Source organism: Dicentrarchus labrax, unplaced genomic scaffold, assembly GCF_905237075.1.
Source record: "Dicentrarchus labrax unplaced genomic scaffold, dlabrax2021, whole genome shotgun sequence".
Taxonomy (NCBI): Eukaryota; Metazoa; Chordata; class Actinopteri; family Moronidae; genus Dicentrarchus; species Dicentrarchus labrax.
Window position 1 is genome coordinate 28,169,866 of NW_026136702.1, and position 21,918 is coordinate 28,191,783.

General features: G+C 34.6%; 1 protein-coding gene and 1 long non-coding RNA gene across 2 annotated transcripts; both read left to right on the forward strand.

Moving 5' to 3' along the window:
* The first annotated feature begins 8,214 nt into the window (after positions 1–8,214).
* On the forward strand, positions 8,215–14,926 carry LOC127372489 (transmembrane protein 79). The gene is made up of 5 exons (XM_051416277.1): positions 8,215–8,344; positions 11,698–12,326; positions 12,407–12,601; positions 12,696–12,927; positions 14,351–14,926. The coding sequence occupies exons 2-5, from the start codon at positions 11,765–11,767 to the stop codon at positions 14,553–14,555; spliced, it is 1,194 nt and encodes a 397-aa protein (XP_051272237.1). The 5' UTR covers positions 8,215–8,344; positions 11,698–11,764; the 3' UTR covers positions 14,556–14,926.
* Positions 13,373–14,181, forward strand: LOC127372493 (uncharacterized). The gene is made up of 3 exons (XR_007886679.1): positions 13,373–13,400; positions 13,589–13,726; positions 13,776–14,181. It is a non-coding gene; the product is annotated as an uncharacterized LOC127372493 (long non-coding RNA).
* Positions 14,927–21,918: the final 6,992 nt, after the last annotated feature.

Below are 21,918 nucleotides of genomic sequence, written 5' to 3' on the forward strand. Positions count from 1 at the left end.
CAGTTAACTTCAATCATTTCTTCATCGAAGCCATCAACCTGTCTATTAGACCCGATCCCAACTAGACTGCTTAAAGAAGTTGTTCCCTTAATTGGCACTTCTTTACTGGATATGATTAATCTTTCTTTATTATCAGGATATGTACCACAGTCCTTTAAAGTAGCTGTAATTAAACCTCTTCTTAAAAAGCCCACTCTTGACCCAGAGGTTTTAGCCAACTATAGACTGATTTCTAACCTCCCCTTCCTCTCTAAGATTCTGGAGAAAGTAGTCGCCAAAGAGTTGTGTGACTTTCTACATAACAATAGTTTATTTGAGGGTTTTCAGTCAGGATTTAGAGTTCATCATAGCACAGAGACAGCTCTGGTTAAAGTTAATAATGACCTTCTGACTGCTTCTGACAATGGACTTGTCTCTGTACTTGTATTATTAGATCTTAGTGCTGCATTTGACACCATTGACCATGATATTCTTTTACAGAGACTTGAGCATCAAATTGGCATTAAAGGAACCGCACTAAGCTGGTTTAAGTCATATTTATCAGATCGCTCGCAGTTTGTACATGTTAACGATGAATCTTCACTAAATACTGCAGTTAGTCATGGAGTTCCACAAGGTTCTGTACTTGGACCAATACTATTTACTTTATATATGCTCCCTTTAGGCAACATTATTAGGAATCACTCCATTAACTTTCACTGTTATGCAGATGATACGCAGTTATATCTATCAATCAAACCCAATGAAATTAATCAATTATCTAAATTACAAACATGTCTTAAGGACATAAAATCCTGGATGAGCTGCAATTTTCTGATGTTAAACTCAGAAAAAAACGAAATTCTTGTTCTTGGCCCCAAAAACCTTAGAGACTCATTGTCTAAAGATATAGTTACTCTAGATGGCATTAACTTGGCCTCTAGCACCACTGTCAGGAATCTTGGAGTTATCTTTGATCAGGATTTGTCATTTAACTCCCACATAAAGCAAACCTCTAGGACTGCCTTCTTTCATTTACGTAATATTACAAAAATTAGACACATCCTATCACAGACAGATGCAGAAAAACTAATCCATGCATTTGTTACTTCAAGGCTGGATTACTGCAACTCTTTATTATCAGGTTGCCCCAATAAGTCCATTAAAATGCTCCAATTAGTTCAGAACGCTGCAGCATGAGTACTGACAGGAACTAGAAAAAGAGATCACATCTCTCCTGTACTAGCTTCTCTGCATTGGCTCCCTGTAAAATGTAGAATAGAATTTAAAATCCTCCTCCTCACCTATAAAGCTCTTCATGGTCAGGCCCCTTCATATCTTAAAGAGCTCATAGTACCCTATTACCCCTCTAGAACACTACGTTCTCTGAATGCTGGGCTACTTGTGGTTCCTATAGTCTCTAAAAGTAGAACTGGAGCCAGAGCCTTCAGTTACCAAGCTCCTCTCCTGTGGAACCAGCTTCCAGTTGTGGTTCGGGAGGCAGACACCCTCACCACATTCAAGAGTAGGCTTAAGACATTCCTCTTTGATAAAGCTTATAGTTAGGGCTGGATCAGGTGAGTCCTGAACCATCCCTTAGTTATGCTGCTATAGACCTAGACTATCGGGGAATTTCCCATGGTGCACTGAGCTCCTCCCTTCCTCTCTCTTTCTGCACTCATTCATGTCCCATTAATGCATGTTACTAACTTCACTTCTTCCCCGGAGTTCTTGTGCTTTCTCGTCTTGCAGGTTCTTGTCAATCCTGGTGGAGCCTCCTGCCATGGTCCTGCTAAATTGCCATTGCCAATACTGTTGTTGCTGTGCACCTGTCTGTCTGTCTCTCTCTCTCTGTCTCTCTCTCTCTCTCTCTCTCTCACCCCAACTGGTCGAGACAGACGACCACCCACCTAGAGCCGGAGGATCTGTCCTAGGTTTCTGCCTTTTAACAGGCAGTTTTTCCTTGCCCTTGTCGCCAAGTGCTTGCTCATGGTGGTACTGTTGGGTCTCTGTAATTAATGTTTTGAAGAGTTCGGTCTAGACCTGCTCTATTTGAAAAGTGTCCTGAGATAACTTCTGTTATGAATTGGCGATATACAAATACAATTGAATTGAATTGAAATTGAATATTCTGAGACCGGATGTTGTCATTTACAGGAAGGTGCTGTGGAGAAGAAACAGTAGGCTAGTAGACTGCGGTCAAACCAGCCGTGAGTCCGATCCCCGTGGTCAAATCAGCCACACTTAAATTTAGAGTGTACAAGTATTCTCAGCATTATGGTAAATGCGGAGAAACAGCGTATTTACTTCCGGTTTTCAAAATAAAGGTATTTAGAATAGTAAGCTATAATTCGAACCTACATTTAAAATAAAATATGTTACATTAAAGTGTTTCATGCGCCCATGATGAATAAAAAACACTTTATATCAAGTATCTTTACTGCACCACTGTGGAGAAATGCCAAAATAAAAGCCTCATATTTATGCCTCCAGAGATTGCATATTTGACTATATTTGAGGTACTGTAAAAACATATTGCTCAGTGTTTCCTGGCTACTGATGGTATATTTGACTTTTACACATCTAAGACTACAAGTATGCTTTTTTTTTTTTAAATAGATTTTATTGATTTTTATCGAACTAGAACGTAACCAACATACAAGTGCTCTCTGTATTCACAAAAATATCAAAACAGGAAGGAAAATAAACCACCATCCAAACCAAAGTGACTTCAGGTAGCTCACGACTGTCCTTACCCCAAAAAGTTAAAAAAGAAAAAAAGAAATAAATAAAGAAAAAAATAAATGTATGTACGTATATATATATATATATATACGTACATCCATGCATACACATACACACATACATACATACATACATACATACACAACTAAAAAAATAAATAAAAATAAAGTAAGAGTCCCACCGCCATCCCCAACTGTCGCCTTGTCCTTTGTAACTTTAAGCGAGAAAATGTTACTCAATTCCTGGGCTACATTGCTCCAAAACCTTGCAAACGACACTCCCAGAAGCAGTGAATGTATGTCCCAACAGACAATTTACATTTGATGCAAAGGGGAGTTATGTGTGTTATGTGGGAGCTATGGAGTATCTTATATTGGGTTTCTCTCATTCGGTTGCAAATAAATGTGGTTTTGGCAGAGACTATTGCTTCATGCCAGTCATCTTCGATAAATTGCCCACCAAGATCGCGTTCCCACTTCTGTATCACCTTCCTTATATCTGATGGATCTAAGGAGTAGAGCAGCGAATAGGAATGAGAGAGAAAATGTCTTGTGTCTTTTCGATTCAGTATAAATAAATCTATATCACTGAGAGAGGGAGTGCCTGTGTGGAGATTTTTCACCTTTGACAGAATAAAACTACGGAGTTGAAGATACCCATAAAAGTGTTCAGATGCAATGTTATATTTTTGTTGAAGCTGTTGAAAGAACATCAGTGTATTACCCTGGTATACATCCCAAATAAGCCTGATGCCTTTCTTATGCCAACTATCAAACACACTATTATTAATTCCTGGGGCGAACTCATCATTCGTAGTCACAGGCGTTAATGCAAAGGATGAAGCTTTTTCCCCAAAATGCTTTGTAATGTCTCGCCAGACTCTGATAGTGTTGTAAATAATAGGGTTACGCTTAATGTCTGGCGACCTCTTTGTTTCCATAATTTGTGAGTTTGCTCAGTAGGGAGAGGAGAACCATTCATCAATACCCACTTCAGATTTTAAATGAGACTGGAGCCAGTCCCATAACCATCTTTGGTAACCATAATGGTAGCATCTGCATAGGGTAAAGCAACCTGGGGAGTATGTTCATCTTTATGAGATTGATTCTTCCCATCCAGGAGAGGGGAAGGTCATGCCATCTCTCAAGGTCATTCTTCATTGTTCTGATTGTAGGCACAAAATGAAGTCTCCTCAGGTTGTCCACATTAGGTGACACTTTAATACCAAGATAAACAAAGCCTGAAGTGGCCCATCTGAACAGGAAATTCGTATCTGAGCTTGTGCTACCGTAATTCCCCAGGGGCATGGCCTCAGATTTTGTGTAATTTACTTTATAGCCAGATATGGAACCAAATGAGTTGACAATTGACATAGTAGCAGGGACTGATACCTTGGGCTTGGAAAGAAAAAGTAAAACGTCATCAGCATATAATGCTATCTTGTGAGTGGTCTTGCCTAAAGTAATGCTGTGTATTTCCTTACTATTCCTAATGCGTTCCGCCAGTGGCTCTGAAGTCAGGGCAAAAAGGAGGGGGGAGAGCGGGCAGCCCTGTCTTGTCCCTCTACCGAGCGGGAAGGGAGAAGAATGCATGCCATTGGTCAGGACACAGGCCTCTGGTGAATGATAAATAAGTTTTATCCAATTTGTAAACTCCTCTCCTAATCCAAACCTGCTCAGGACATCCCATATGAACCTCCACTCCACCCTATCGAACGCCTTTTCCACGTCCAATGATATAGCTAGTGCCCGGTGCCACATCTCCGAGGAGTACAGTACCACATTAAGAAGTCTTCTCACATTAGAGTACGAGAACCTCACCCTGATAAAGCCTGTCTGATCGTCATTGATAAGTGAAGGTAAATAATTCTCCAATCTTCTGGCCAGCACTTTAGAAAGTATCTTGCTGTCCACATTTATAAGGCTGACAGGTCTATAAGAACTGCACTCATCTGGTGGTTTATTTTTCTTCAGGATTAAAGAGATATTGGCTAAATTTAGAGAGGGAGGGAGACATCTATTCCTGAAGGAGTCCAAAAACATATCGGTCAGAGGGCCTACCACAACTCCGCTCATTTTTTTATAATACTCCGGCCCATAGCCATCCAGCCCCGGTGCTTTCCCACTTTGAAGTGTGCGAATAGCATCCAGGACCTCTTCCCTGGTAACCGGCCTATTCAGGAGCTCCCGCTGTTCTTCTGTGCAAGAGGGGAGACTGATTTGATCCAGACAGGATTTTCTTAGTTCATCCGATGTATTGTATTCGGTGGAATATAACTTATAGTAGAACTGTTTCATAATATTGTTAATTTTTTTGATTCATGAACTTTGTCTCCATTACTATCTTTAAGTGATGATATTAAATTAATGGCATTTCTGCCCTTTGCCAGTCGGACAAGAAGGCGGCCAGGCTTATTGCCGTGTTCATATAGCCTCTGTCTGGCAAAAAGGATAGAAGCCTCTGCTTTGCTTGTTAAGAGTTGATTAAGTGCCGATCTTGCTGCTTCTAAGCTTTTAAGATTCTGTTTAGATGGAGACCCTTTAAACTTGTTCTCTAAATCCTGGATCGAATGTTCTGACTACAAGTATGCTTAATATCAAACATTTTTACTGTACCAATTTGGAGAAATTCAACAATAAAAGTCCATATTTGTACCTCCAAGTGGTATTTTCATATATTTGAGCTACTGTAAAAACATATTGCTCAATAATTCCTGGCTATGGATGGTATATCTTACTTCTACACATCTAAGACTACAAGCATACTTAATATCAAGCATTTTTACTGTACCAATGTGGAGAAATTAGACAATAAAAGTCTTCCATATTTGTACCTCCAAGTGGCATATTTGACCATATTTGAGCTACTGTAAAAACACTTTGCTCAATAATTCCTCGCTATGGATGGTATATTTGACTTCTGCACATCTAAGACTACAAGTGTACTTAATATCAAGCATTTTTACTGCACCAATTTGGAGAAATTTAAGAATACAAGTCCCATATTTATACCTCCAGATTCTATATTTTCTTATATTTGAGCTACTGTAAAAACACTTTGCTCAATTCAATTCAATTCAATTCAATTCAATTTTATTTGTATAGCGCCAATTCATAACTGTGGAGGAGTATGATGAGTATGATGATGAGTATGACGATGAGGATAATGATGATGAGGATGATGAGAATGACAAGGATGAGGATGATGAGGATAATGATGAGGATGAGTATGAGGATGAGTATGAGGATGAGTATGATGATGAGTATGATGAGAATGAGGATGAGTATGATGAATATGAGGATGAGTATGATGATGAGTATGATGAGTATGATGAGTAAGATGATGAGTATGAGGAGTATGATGAGTATGATGAGTATGATGATGATGATGTGTATGATTCAATTCAATTTCAATTAAATTCAATTTTATTTGTATGGCGCCAATTCATAACAGAAGTTATCTCAGGACACTTTTCAAATAGAGCAGGTCTAGACCGAACTCTTTAAAACATTAATTACAGAGACCCAACAGTACCACCATGAGCAAGACCTTGGCGACAAGGGCAAGGAAAAACTGCCTGTTAAAAGGCAGAAACCTAGGACAGATCCTCCGGCTCTAGGTGGGTGGTCGTCTGTCTCGACCAGTTGGGGTGAGAGAGAGAGAGAGAGAGAGAGAGAGAGAGAGAGCGAGAGAGAGAGAGAGAGAGAGACAGACAGACAGACAGACAGGTGCACAGCAACAACAGTATTGGCAATGGCGATCTAGCAGGACAATGGCAGGAGGCTCCACCAGGATCGACAAGAACCTGCAAGACGAGAAAGCACAAGAACTCCGGGGAAGAAGTGAAGTTAGTAACATGCTATGGGTGAAGCATTTTCATTATACTGCAATAATGATGCAGTAATCATGACAAAATTTCACACAAATGTTTAATAACATCTTATAACAAAATGATAATATAAAGACTAAACACAAAATCCTCCACATTTCTAATTTGTTTACTTTTCACACAAAATGCAATTCCAGTCCACATTCTTGGTATTTTGCAGCTCTGCTGTGTCCATTTGTAGGCACTGTATGTGGAACCACCTGCAACAGCTGTCACAGTGAATCTGTAAAAGAGAAAAATAATTAGTTTTAACTTCAAAACACCATTGTACCTACTGTCTCTTCCTCATATATTATTTTTCCCTTTTACAGATGTTTTACTTGAACACTGAATCTGGAACAAGCAAAGCTTAATACTATGAACACCTGCTGGGGAGGCAGCATTAAGAAGAGGGACGCCTTCCGTCTGGACAAACTGGTGAGGAAGGTGGGCTCTGTGTTGGGCACAGAGCTGGACAGACTGACATTTGTGGCAGTGCGACGGGCGCTGAACAGGCTCCTGTCAGTCAGGGACCATCCACTGCATCCACTGCACAGCACCATCTACAGGCAGAGGAGCAGCTTCAGTGACAGGCTGCTGTCACTGTCCTGCTCCACTGAAAGATGGAGGAGATCGTTCCTCCCCCACGCCATCAGGCTCTCCAACTCCACGCGGGGGAGGAAAACTCCAATATGTCTACCCTGTATCAAACTGTACCACCTGACGCAGTGCACCCTGAATATGGGAACACCTTAGGACACTCACCCAATGCTCCTTATTTAGCTATTTATTCTACTTTATTTTGTTATTTCTTTTAAATTTGACCTCCTGTTGTTGTTGTTGTTGTTGTTGTTGTTGTTGTTGTTGTTGTTGTTATTATTATGAGTCTGTGGATACTGCTGGAAACTGTGAATTTCCCCTTGGGGATGAATAAAGTATCTAATCTAATCTAATCTAAATCAATTTCAAATAAAGGACATTTCAGTGGCATTCATTTCTTAAATAGAAATAATATTATACCTCTTTCTCCATCTGTAGCCTTTTCAGGTCATTTTCAAAGTGTTTGTATTAATATTCATAATAAAGTACTTTATATTTATATTTATATTAAAGTACTTTATATTTATATTTATATTAAAGTACTTTATATTTATATTAATAATAAAGTACTTTATATTAAAGTATTTGTATTTATATTTATATTAAAGTACTTTATATTTATATTAATAATAAAGAACTTTATATTTATATTAATATTAGGGTACTTTATATTTATATTAATATTAAAGTACTTTATATTTATATTTATATTAAAGTACTTTATATTTATATATATATTTAAGTACTTTATATTTATATTTATATTAAAGTACTTTATATTTATATATATATTTAAGTACTTTATATTTATATTAATAATAAAGTACTTTATATTAATAATAAAGTACTTTATATTAATATTAATAATAAAGTACTTTATATTAATATTAATAATAAAGTACTTTATATTTGTATTAATATTAGGGTACTTTATATTTATATTAATATTAAAGTACTTTATATTTATATTAATATTAGGGTACTTTGTAAATTAAGTGCTGATGTTTTTTACTTGGCCAGATATTTAATCAGTATGTTTCCCTTTAAGAGGACTTTCCCTTTAACTCACCTGACGTGACCACACCTGAGCTGAACTTCCGGGAAGTTTCACAACAACAACAACAGAAGAAGAAGAAAGAAGAAATTATTTCGGTGAGTTTAACTGGAATGTTTATTGTTTATTGTTTATTGTTTATTGTTTATTCTTCAGTCTCTGTCCAACACTGTTAGCATGCTAGCCCTGAGCTAACACTGAGCTAGCCCTGAGCTAACACTGAGCTAACACTGAGCTAATAGCATGGTAGCTGCTACATTAGCATATTAGCTAACGCGTTAGCGTGTTAGCACAGAGCTGCTGCTTCTCCTGCAGTGATTATCGATCGGTTCTTTCTCCTCATTGATCGGTAAAATAATCACGTAGCTGATGACGTGTAACAGTCGATGAGACGGATTAGTTTCAGCTGAAGTACGTCATAGTTTCAGCTGAAGTACGTCATAGCCACTATGTTGGAGTCTGACTGACGTCACTGGCAGTGGGCGGGGCTACAGTTACCTTTAGGTTGTTCTACAGTCAATTCAATATGTAATTAAATTATATATATTTATAGTAATATATCAATATGTAATTAAATTATATATATTTATAGTAATATATCAATATGTAATTAAATTATATATATTTATAGTAATATATTCAATATGTAATTAAATTATATATATTTATAGTAATATATCAATATGTAATTAAATTATATATAATTATAATCAATATATTCAATATGTAATTAAATTATATATATTTATAGTAATATATTCAATATGTAATTAAATTATATATATTTATAGTAATATATCAATATGTAATTAAATTATATATAATTATAATCAATATATTCAATATGTAATTAAATTATATATATTTATAGTAATATATCAATATGTAATTAAATTATTATATAATTAAATTATATATAATTATAATCAATATATTCAATATGTAATTAAATTATATATATTTATAGTAATATATCAATATGTAATTAAATTATATATATTTATAGTAATATATCAATATGTAATTAAATTATATATATTTATAGTAATATATCAATATGTAATTAAATTATATATAATTATAATCAATATATTCAATATGTAATTAAATTATATATAATTATAGTAATATATTCAATATGTAATTAAATTATATATATTTATAGTAATATATCAATATGTAATTAAATTATATATAATTATAATCAATATATTCAATATGTAATTAAATTATATATAATTATAGTAATATATCAATATGTAATTAAATTATATATAATTATAATCAATATATTCAATATGTAATTAAATTATATATATTTATAGTAATATATCAATATGTAATTAAATTATATATATTTATAGTAATATATCAATATGTAATTAAATTATATATAATTATAATCAATATATTCAATATGTAATTAAATTATATATATTTATAGTAATATATTAATATGTAATTAAATTATATATAATTATAATCAATATATTCAATATGTAATTAAATTATATATATTTATAGTAATATATCAATATGTAATTAAATTATATATAATTATAATCAATATATTCAATATGTAATTAAATTATATATATTTATAGTAATATATTAATATGTAATTAAATTATATATAATTATAATCAATATATTCAATATGTAATTAAATTATATATAATTATAATCAATATATTCAATATGTAATTAAATTATATATATTTATAGTAATATATTAATATGTAATTAAATTATATATATTTATAGTAATATATTAATATGTAATTAAATTATATATAATTATAGTAATATATTCAATATGTAATTAAATTATATATAATTATAATCAATATATTCAATATGTAATTAAATTATATATATTTATAGTAATATATTAATATGTAATTAAATTATATATATTTATAGTAATATATCAATATGTAATTAAATTATATATAATTATAATCAATATATTCAATATGTAATTAAATTATATATATTTATAGTAATATATTAATATGTAATTAAATTATATATAATTATAATCAATATATTCAATATGTAATTAAATTATATATAATTATAGTAATATATCAATATGTAATTAAATTATATATATTTATAGTATTATATTAATATGTAATTAAATTATATATATTTATAGTAATATATTAATATGTAATTAAATTATATATAATTATAGTAATATATTCAATATGTAATTAAATTATATATAATTATAATCAATATATTCAATATGTAATTAAATTATATATATTTATAGTAATATATTAATATGTAATTAAATTATATATATTTATAGTAATATATTAATATGTAATTAAATAATATATAATTATAGTAATATATTCAATATGTAATTAAATTAAATATAATTATATTAATATAATAATATGTAATTAAATTATATATATTTATAGTAATATATTAATATGTAATTAAATTATATAAAATTATATTAATATATTAATATGTTATTAAATTATATATCATTATAATCAATATATTCAATATGTAATTAAATTATATATAATTATAATCAATATATTCAATTTGTAATTAAATTATATATAATTATAGTAATATATCAATATGTAATTAAATTATATATATTTATAGTAATATATTAATATGTAATTAAATTATATATATTTATAGTAATATATTAATATGTAATTAAATTATATATAATTATAATCAATATATTCAATATTTAATTAAATTATATATAATTATAATCAATATATTCAATATGTAATTAAATTATATATAATTATAGTAATATATCAATATGTAATTAAATTATATATATTTATAGTAATATATTAATATGTAATTAAATTATATATATTTATAGTAATATATTAATATGTAATTAAATAATATATAATTATAGTAATATATTCAATATGTAATTAAATTATATATAATTATAATCAATATATTCAATATGTAATTAAATTATATATAATTAAAGTAATATATTCAATATGTAATTAAATTATATATATTCATAGTAATATATTAATATGTAATTAAATTATATATAATTATAGTAATATATTAATATGTAATTAAATTATATATAATTATAATCAATATATTCAATATGTAATTAAATTATATATAATTATAGTAACATATTAATATGTAATTAAATTATATATATTTATAGTAATATATTAATATGTAATTAAATTATATATAATTATAATCAATATATTCAATATGTAATTAAATTATATATAATTATATTAATATGTAATTAAATTATATATAATTATAATCAATATATTCAATATGTAATTAAATTATATATAATTATAATCAATATATTCAATATGTAATTAAGTTATATATAATTATTATAATCTCTCTAATGTCTGTTATTAACAAGAATAATAAAAATAAAACATGTATGTTTTGTTTTCAGGAGCTGACACCTCCTCTAGTGACAGACAGACAGGCAGACAGACAGGCAGACAGACAGACGGACAGATATGTCTCTGCTGACAGACGATCGTCCAGAAGACGCCCAGTACCCAACAGGAAGTACCAAGATGGAGGACAGCAGGAGGACAAAGAGGAGACAGATGGAGGGTGAGGACGAGGTGGTGGCGTCGGCCATGATGGAGCCCAGCACCCTGCAGTGGCCCGGAGACAGACAGACAGGTGGACAGACAGATAAAGGTGACAGGAGGAGTGTGAGGTCAGACGCGTCTGTACGTGAGGCGGCGAGTTGGACAGAAAGTGAGAGAGAGCTGATGGCCGAGCGGGGGAGGAGGGGGGAGGGAGGGGGAGTTGAAGATGAGCGGGCAGGGCTTACAAACCACCTCCAGAAGGAGGAGGAGCCTGTAGAGAACCACCTGCCAGAGAAAGCTGCTCAGGTGTTCAGTCCCGCAGTGACCGTCCTCCACTCCCCCTCCTCACCCAGAGAGAGTGAAGCATTCTGGGAAATGGAGTCAGAGAAGAGCCCCTTCCTGGGTCCCCGAGGAGTTCCTCAGGACTACAACCATCATGGCTACCAGTACGAGTGGACCGAGGACACGCCCCCTGCCACCTGTAACTATACCTGTCTGTGTATATCTGATCTGTCTCTGTCTCTTTGACCTGTCTCTCTTTGACCTGTCTGTCTGTCTCAGGTGGGCGGGGCTGTCCCAGCAGGGACTTCCTGAAGGTGGGTGTGTCTCTGGTGACGTCAGCGCTCTTCTTCCCCTTCCTGGTGTGGGGGGGGTTTGTCTTCCTGCCGTTTGACGCCCCCCTGATGGACGGCGCCGCCCTCAGACTCGTCTACACGCTGCGCTGCTCCGTGTTCGCCACGGTCCCCATCGTCCTCGGTCAGTGCGACAGGCTGTCTGTCTCTCTCCTGTCTGTCTCTCGTCTGTCTCTCTGTCGTCTCACCTGTCAGTCTCTCTCCTGTCTGTCTCTCAGGTTGGCTGGTTCTCGGTGTCAGTCGGCTCCGGTCGGGTGCATTTCGTCCTCTGTTTGATGACCAGGTGAAGGAGGTGGAGCTTCAGGAGGTCACCGTCCATCGGCGCTTCGTCTCTGACTCCGCCTCCCTCTTCCTGATCTACTTCCTGCAGCTGGTCGTCATGGCGATGTACCTGAGCCAGGAGCAGCTAAAGCTCGTCCCTCTGCTGACGGTCGTCTTCGCCTTCGGACGGTGAATACCTAATCAATCAATCAATCAATCAATCAATCAATCAGTCAGTCAGTCAATCGATCAATCAGTCAGTCAATCGATCAATGGCCCTTTTAATGAACCTTTCATTAATGAATGTGCAACGTTCCAAAGGAGGAGTTTAAACTGTTCGTTAGAGGTGCGTTTGTTTTGTGTCTACAGACTGTTTACACTGTTCGTTAGAGGTGCGTTTGTTTTGTGTCTACAGACTGTTTAAACTGTTCGTTAGAGGTGCGTTTGTTTTGTGTCTACAGACTGTTTACACTGTTCGTTAGAGGTGCGTTTGTTTTGTGTCTACAGACTGTTTAAACTGTTCGTTAGAGGTGCGTTTGTTTTGTGTCTACAGACTGTTTACTGTTGTTAGAGGTGCGTTTGGTTTGTTTTGTTTGTTGTTTGAACTGTTCGTTAGAGGTGCGTTTTTTTGTGTTACAGACTGTTTGAACTGTTCGTTAGAGGTGCGTTTGTTTTGTGTCTACAGACTGTTTAAACTGTTCGTTAGAGGTGCGTTTGTTTTGTGTCTACAGACTGTTTAAACTGTTCGTTAGAGGTGCGTTTGTTTTGTGTCTACAGACTGTTTAAACTGTTCGTTAGAGGTGCGTTTGTTTTGTGTCTACAGACTGTTTATTTGAACTGTTCGTTAGAGGTGCGTTTGTTTTGTGTCTACAGACTGTTTGAACTGTTCGTTAGAGGTGCGTTTGTTTTGTGTCTACAGACTGTTTGAACTGTTCGTTAGAGGTGCGTTTGTTTTGTGTCTACAGACTGTTTGAACTGTTCGTTAGAGGTGAGTTTTGTTTTTTGTGTCTACAGACTGTTTAAACTGTTCGTTAGAGGTGCGTTTGTTTTGTGTCTACAGACTGTTTACACTGTTCGTTAGAGGTGCGTTTGTTTTGTGTCTACAGACTGTTTGAACTGTTCGTTAGAGGTGCGTTTGTTTTGTGTCTACAGACTGTTTGAACTGTTCGTTAGAGGTGCGTTTGTTTTGTGTCTACAGACTGTTTGAACTGTTCGTTAGAGGTGAGTTTGTTTTGTGTCTACAGACTGTTTAAACTGTTCGTTAGAGGTGCGTTTGTTTTGTGTCTACAGACTGTTTACACTGTTCGTTAGAGGTGCGTTTGTTTTGTGTCTACAGACTGTTTACACTGTTCGTTAGAGGTGCGTTTGTTTTGTGTCTACAGACTGTTTGAACTGTTCGTTAGAGGTGCGTTTGTTTTGTGTCTACAGACTGTTTACACTGTTCGTTAAGGTGGTTTGTTTTGTGTCTAGTTTTATTTTTAGAGGTGCGTTTGTTTTGTGTCTACAGACTGTTTACACTGTTAAGTTACACTGTTCGTTAGAGGTGCGTTTGTTTTGTCTCTACAGACTGTTTACACTGTTCGTTAGAGGTGCGTTTGTTTTGTCTCTACAGGCTGGTTTATTGGGTGGCCGCAGCTTTCGGCAGCAGCGTTCGTGGTTTCGGTTTCGGCCTCTCCTTCCTGCCGAGTCTTGCCATGATGGCCGCCAACATCTACTTCATCTTCACAGTGGAGGCGGCAGGGTCCATCTTCAGCCTCCCCCCGCCTCCTGAGGAGGTGTTGCCTCCACCCGCTGGCAGACAAAGGTTCTGGGGATGATAACTGATCAATAATCAATAACCTGAAATATTTTTGGAGATTTAATTTTTTATGAACTGAAACTTTCAAACAGAATATAAACAGAGTAAAAGTTTAAAAGTTTTTCTGTTAAAACATAAAACAGATTATAACTCCTCCCACATTGTTTATAACCCCGCCCACTTTCTCTCTCATGGTCTTCATTAAATCTTAAACTACTTCCTGTTTTATTTGTAGGGACTTCCTGTTTTGGTTGGTTCATTGTTCAACATTTTATTTTGTAAAATCAGTTTTATGATCATTTAATGTTTGATTTTGTTAAAAAAAAACTTTTGTTTGTTTTTATACTTTATACCAAGTATCCCATTTCACAATAAAAGCATTCATCTTCACTTCCTGTGTGAGTTTATTTTTATTCACTAATAACATTCGAACAATATTTTACACCTTTAACTCTCTGACAAATGTTCTTGTAATATAATTATTATTGATATATACGTTCTTTATTGATTAGTGATGGGTCTGTATTGATTGATCTGTTCTTGAGTCACATGAAGCTGGTAGTGTTTTTCTGGTGGAACCGGTCAGACCGTCAGTCGACACCAAACACAAACTGCCACCTGCACACAGGAAGTGCTGACAGTGTGCCGTCAAAATAAAATCAGGACAATTCAGGTTTCAATGTGAATCTTTAATAATATGAAAAATCTATTTGTAACTATATATTTACTTATTATATATGATCAGATTCAAAAGCTTGTCTGAATCATTTATTGATTCTGATGTTAATAAATCAATAAGTATATTGAACACACCGACCTGGCAGGTGAGTCACACATGTTTACAGGTGTTTTATACTCTTTAACCTTCACACCAGTTCAGTGTTTTTTTCACATCAGATATTTTGAGCTATGATCAATAATCAGCTGTTGAAGCTTCATTAATGTTATCAGTTTCAGAGTTGTGCCTGCGGCGTGATGAACACCTGCTGCCATTGTTACCTACGAGCTGCAGGGGACACAATACTGTGGTTGGATACATTCTGCACGCTGCCGTTAAATACGGCTGTAACACCAGCGAGAGCTCTGTATACACAACCATCAGCTCTATAAACCCACCTTTTAAAGTCTCCTCCGTCTTACAGGCTTCAGTCTCTGCGTCAAACTTTGTCTATCGTTCTAATTGTAATAACTTAAACTGCCTATTTATCCTGAGGACAAAGAAACTCATTTCAAAATAATTCATAAGGTTCACCTGCTTGCTGCTTTTGTAATATGGCAAATGAAAAATTAGAACATGTGTTTGTCTTGTGTCCCATGCCCAAAAGATTTTAGTCAGATATAAAGAACTGGTAATGACATTCTGACATTTCTCATATTTTCTTTTTGATTTAAATCTTATTCACTGCTAAGTGAATTAATCCTCTTTTGTATGTTTGTTAAATGACTTTAAACTTATTTTTGTTGTTTATTAAGAAAATGTATTCCAGTAAAATAAGAAAACCATTGAACAACAATGACGGCTGCTAAAGAGGTTAGCATAGCTGCTGCTAGCATCGGTTCTATCCGAACTGGAGAGCAAACAACGACACTGAAGATGTTTTATCTCTTTATTTTAAGTGTAAAATGTTTCTTATGAGTCAAAGTTATTAGCTTTATTTGAGTTTTATGTTTTGGCTGTAACAATCTGAGACTCGTGTTCGTCAGTAAGGAAGAAGTCTTTACAGGCTGACAGGGCTTTTATTTTGAAGGCTCAGGTGAGGCGTCTGCAGGTAGACTCTGCCGACAGACACTCGGTGTTGACAGAGATGTTTGTGTTAACTGAAGTCTTCCCGGGCTGAAAGAGGTTCTGAACAGAAGAGAACAGTTTGTTTTACACAGAGGGGACAGTTTCAGAGTCGAGTGTTTTCTTTATGGAGTCTCTTCCTGTGAGGAGGAAGTCCTGTCTGCTGCGGCTCCGAGAACACTGTCCCTTCAGGAAGCTCCGCAGACAAACATACGGTCAGTTTACTCCAGTTTTAATGAAGTTTAATGACATTCAAATGGATCTTTAATTAACGAGTCATGTTGACATTATTAAAATGACATAAACTTTAAACAATAAACAAATAAAATGGATCCGTTTGTAGATTTTTAATTCAACTGTTGAAGTTTTTCACTTTTAACAGTTTAATTTCACTGAAATATTCAAACCATATTCACACCCTTTTAAGACATAGTGATATTGTTTATCGTTGCTGTTTATTTGATAGTTTATATTAAGTGTTTTCACTTGTTTCATCACTTTTATTCTTTTGGAAACAGGAAGTTTATTCTGAAATCATCGGCTGTGGCCAGCCCTGTCCTATGTTTGTCCTCACTGATCACTGTACAAACACACAACTTTATTAACACTGTACAGACACACAACTTTATTAACACTGTACAGACACACAACTTTATTAACACTGTACAGACACACAACTTTATTATCACTGTACAAACACACAACTTTATTATCACTGTACAAACACACAACTTTATTAACACTGTACAAACACACAACTTTATTAACACTGTACAGACACACAACTTTATTAACACTGTACAGACACACAACTTTATTAACACTGTACAGACACACAACTTTATTAACACTGTACAGACACACAACTTTATTATCACTGTACAAACACACAACTTTATTATCACTGTACAGACACACAACTTTATTATCACTGTACAAACACAACTTTATTAACACTGTACAAACACACAACTTTATTAACACTGTACAGACACACAACTTTATTTACAAACACAACTTTATTTACACTGTACAAACACAACTTTATTTACATTGTACAAACAATTTATTTACAAACAAAAATTATTAAAAAAATTACAAACACACAACTTTATTATCACTGTACAGACACACAACTTTATTAACACTGTACAAACACAACTTTATTAACACTGTACAAACACACAACTTTATTAACACTGTACAAACACAACTTTATTATCACTGTACAAACACACAACTTTATTAACACTGTACAAACACACAACTTTATTAACACTGTACAAACACACAACTTTATTAACACTGTACAGACACACAACTTTATTAACACTGTACAAACACACAACTTTATTAAAACTGTACAAACACACAACTTTATTAACACTGTACAAACACACAACTTTATTAACACTGTACAAACACACAACTTTATTAACACTGTACAAACACACAACTTTTTAAACTGTAAAATTTATTATCACTGTACAGACACACAACTTTATTAACACTGTACAAACACACAACTTTATTAACTGTAACACTGTACAAACACACAACTTTATTAACACTGTACAAACACACAACTTTATTAACACTGTACAGACACACAACTTTATTAACACTGTACAAACACACAACTTTATTAACACTGTACAAACACACAACTTTATTATCACTGTACAAACACACAACTTTATTAACACTGTACAGACACACAACTTTATTAACACTGTACAAACACAACTTTATTATCACTGTACAAACACACAACTTTATTAACACTGTACAAACACACAACTTTATTATCACTGTACAAACACACAACTTTATTAACACTGTACAAACACACAACTTTATTATCACTGTACAAACACACAACTTTATTAACACTGTACAAACACACAACTTTATTAACACTGTACAAACACACAACTTTATTAACACTGTACAAACACACAACTTTATTATCACTGTACAAACACAACTTTATTAACACTGTACAAACACACAACTTTATTATCACTGTACAAACACACAACTTTATTAACACTGTACAACACACAACTTTATTAACACTGTACAAACACACAACTTTATTAACACTGTACAAACACACAACTTTATTAACACTGTACAAACACACAACTTTATTATCACTGTACAAACACACAACTTTATTATCACTGTACAAACACACAACTTTATTAACACTGTACAACACACAACTTTATTAACACTGTACAGACACAACTTTATTAACACTGTACAAACACACAACTTTATTAACACTGTACAAACACAACTTTATTAACACTGTACAAACACACAACTTTATTAACACTGTACAAACACACAACTTTATTAACACCGTACAAACACACAACTTTATTAACACTGTACAAACACAACTTTATTAACACTGTACAAACACAACTTTATTAACACTGTACAAACACACAACTTTATTAACACTGTACAAACACACAACTTTATTAACACCGTACAAACACACAACTTTATTAACACCGTACAAACACAACTTTATTAACACTGTACAAACACACAACTTTATTAACACTGTACAAACACAACTTTATTATCACTGTACAGACACACAACTTTATTATCACTGTACAAACACACAACTTTATTAACACTGTACAAACACACAACTTTATTAACACTGTACAAAAACAACTTTATTCAAAGTTCATACACATAATGATCTCTGACCTTTCAACACTGTTTCCTTTTGAACAGATGTGTCAACAGCAACCTCCTCTCCCATTGGCTTGTACTGGAACAACATAGGCGTGCCCACCAGCACCCAGGCAATCAGCACAGTGTACTCAGAACCCCTCCCACGTCTCTCCAGGTGCCAGAGTGTCCGTTCAGCTGACCAACCAGAGTCAGCCGCAGGTGAGTACAGGTAGAGTTTACAGTTTGAACCAAACCCAAAATAATTTTTCTGCTGATTATTCTGTCTGATACATAGATGTTCAGATGGAGGAACATCCTCCTGCTGCAGAGCACCAACACAACCAGCAGAACCCAGAGAACAGAGCTGAGGACTGGATGGGTGAGACAGACCTCTTTTATTAGGAATAGGTTTCTCTCGACAAACTTTCATTGTGTATTTTAACATGTTTAAGCCTGCAGGATGCCGAAGCTACTTATCTTCTCTTGTATCCTTCTTATAAATGTTTATGATATAAATAAATGTTCTTCAGATTGAACATTTATTCCATTGTATTATATGACTATAGAGGGCTGTGACTTTAAACTGACTATAGACTGACTAATCATGGTATCATGTACCGCCACATGAGTCTCCAAGAAAACAACAACCCTAAAATAAATAAACAAAAATAATTTATTTGTGTTAGTTATGGCAGTCAGTACAGTGCCTCCTACTGGTAATCCAAGGTAATCCATTACTGGAGCCCATCGGTTTAAAAACATATCTGTCTTGGGCGCCCGGTTAGCTCAGTCGGTAGAGCTGGCGACCCATATGCGGAGTTGCTGCAACCCCCCTTTCCTGTCAATCTTCAGCTGTCTCTATCAAATAAAGGCATAAAGGCCAAAGAAAACTTTAAAAAAATATATTAAAAAAAACCATATCTGTCTTTACCTGGAGTTTGGATGTAATTAAGTACACTTTCATTAAAGGACAATTCTGGCGCAAAATGAACCCGGGGTTAATAACACATGTGTACCGAATTGGTCCGTTCTCTGGGATATCTTTTCATGCTAATCGACCGTGACCGGTTTTAGCACAAACCGCTAATTACCTTATAACGCTAGCCAACGGGGCACCGAGTAACGTGAAAAGAAATCGCTTTTAATACCACTAACAAGGCTCAAAATAACCACACTTACATGGCAGCATAATGAGGTTCCCTACCTATAAACCGAAGCATTGAGAACTTTGTAAGTGTACAGACAGTTTATTAAAAAGATAGTTTAGAACAACAGTAGCGTTCTCGTATACAGGCGGGCGCCATCTTGGGAAAACAGTCAGGGGTTAGGTCATTCATGCTGATCAGTGATCAAGATTTACAGCTGGCGATGTGAACTAAAACAAACGTAATTTGCTCAATATATCAGAAATAATCGCACCGATGAAAACATATCCCAGAGAACGGACCAACTCGGTACATGTGTTTTAACCCCAGGTTCATTTTGTGCCTTAATTGTCCTTTAACCTATCCTGCCACTGATGTACAGTAGGTGGCAGCAGTTTGAATTAGCATTTTTCTGCCACCACTAAATGGATGTGCAACAGGTTAGCCTTTCATTCATTAATATTTTGATACAATAAAAAGAGTTACCTCATTCTTAATTTCCAGCTGAATTCTTTCCATAGTGGGCTTTTACTTTATTCAATTAATTTTTAATAGACGACCACCCACCTAGAGCCGGAGGATCTGTCCTAGGTTTCTGCCTTTTAACAGGCAGTTTTTCCTTTCCCTTGTCGCCAAGTGCTTGCTCATGGTGGTACTGTTGGGTCTCTGTAATTAATGTTTTAAAGAGTTCGGTCTACACCTGCTCTATTTGAAAAGTGTCCTGAGATAACTTCTGTTATGAATTGGCGCTATACAAATAAAATTGAATTGAATTGAATTGAATTGATGATGATGAACATGAAGATGACGACGATAACAACAACAATGATGGGGGACAATGAGCAGTGACAATAGTAATAATAGTAACTGTAGTAATAATAATAACAATAATATCAGTGATATTAGCAATGGCAGTCAAGCAGGACCATGGCAGGAGGCTCCACCAGGATCCATGAGAACCTGCGAGACGAGAAAGCACAAGAACTCCAGGGAAGAAAGGAAGTTAGTAACATGCATTAGTGGGACATGAATGAGTGCAGAAAAAGAGGAAGAGAGGAGCTCAGTGCACCATGGGAAATCCCCCGATAGTCTAGGCCTATAGCAGCATAATTAAGGGATGGTTAGAGAACGCAGTGGTCTAGAGGGGTAACAGGGTACTATGAGCTCTTTAAGATATGAAGCAATCAGAAGGTCATTATTAACTTTAACCAGAGCTGTCTCTGTGCTATGATGAACTCTAAATCCTGACTGAAAATCCTCAAATAAACTATTGTTATGTAGAAAGTCACACAACTCTTTGGCGACAACTTTCTCCAGAATCTTAGAGAGGAACGGGAGGTTAGAAATCGGTCTATAGTTGGCTAAAACCCCTGGGTCAAGAGTGGACTTTTTAAGAAGGAGTTTAATTACAGCTACTTTAAAGGACTGTGGTACATATCCTGATAATAAAGAAAGATTAATCATATCCAGTAAAGAAGTACCAATTAAGGGTACGACATAGAATGGTTAATGACATGCAGCAAGGGTTTAGCCCTGGTACATGGGGCACCAGCTCTACCGGGTGAGGTGGCACCCCAATAATATGCTTCCTCTTAATGAGGTGATTGATACCATTTGTAAATATTTAAGTTCAATGTGTTCACAATCTTCATGTGAATAAATAAATCTTGCCATGTATATATTCAACTCAAAATGTTTTTCATCTTTCTAAACATGCTTGCCAAAAAATGCTGAGCATTAAGAACCAATAC

Excerpts from the sequence above, each read along its gene's own strand:
- LOC127372489 (XM_051416277.1), top strand. The coding sequence starts at position 11,765 with ATGTCTCTGCTGACAGACGATCGTCCAGAAGACGCCCAGTACCCAACA. Across the intron at positions 12,602-12,695 it reads CACGGTCCCCATCGTCCTCG|GTTGGCTGGTTCTCGGTGTC; the intron begins GTCAGTGCGACA and ends TCTGTCTCTCAG. Across the intron at positions 12,928-14,350 it reads GTCGTCTTCGCCTTCGGACG|GCTGGTTTATTGGGTGGCCG; the intron begins GTGAATACCTAA and ends TTGTCTCTACAG.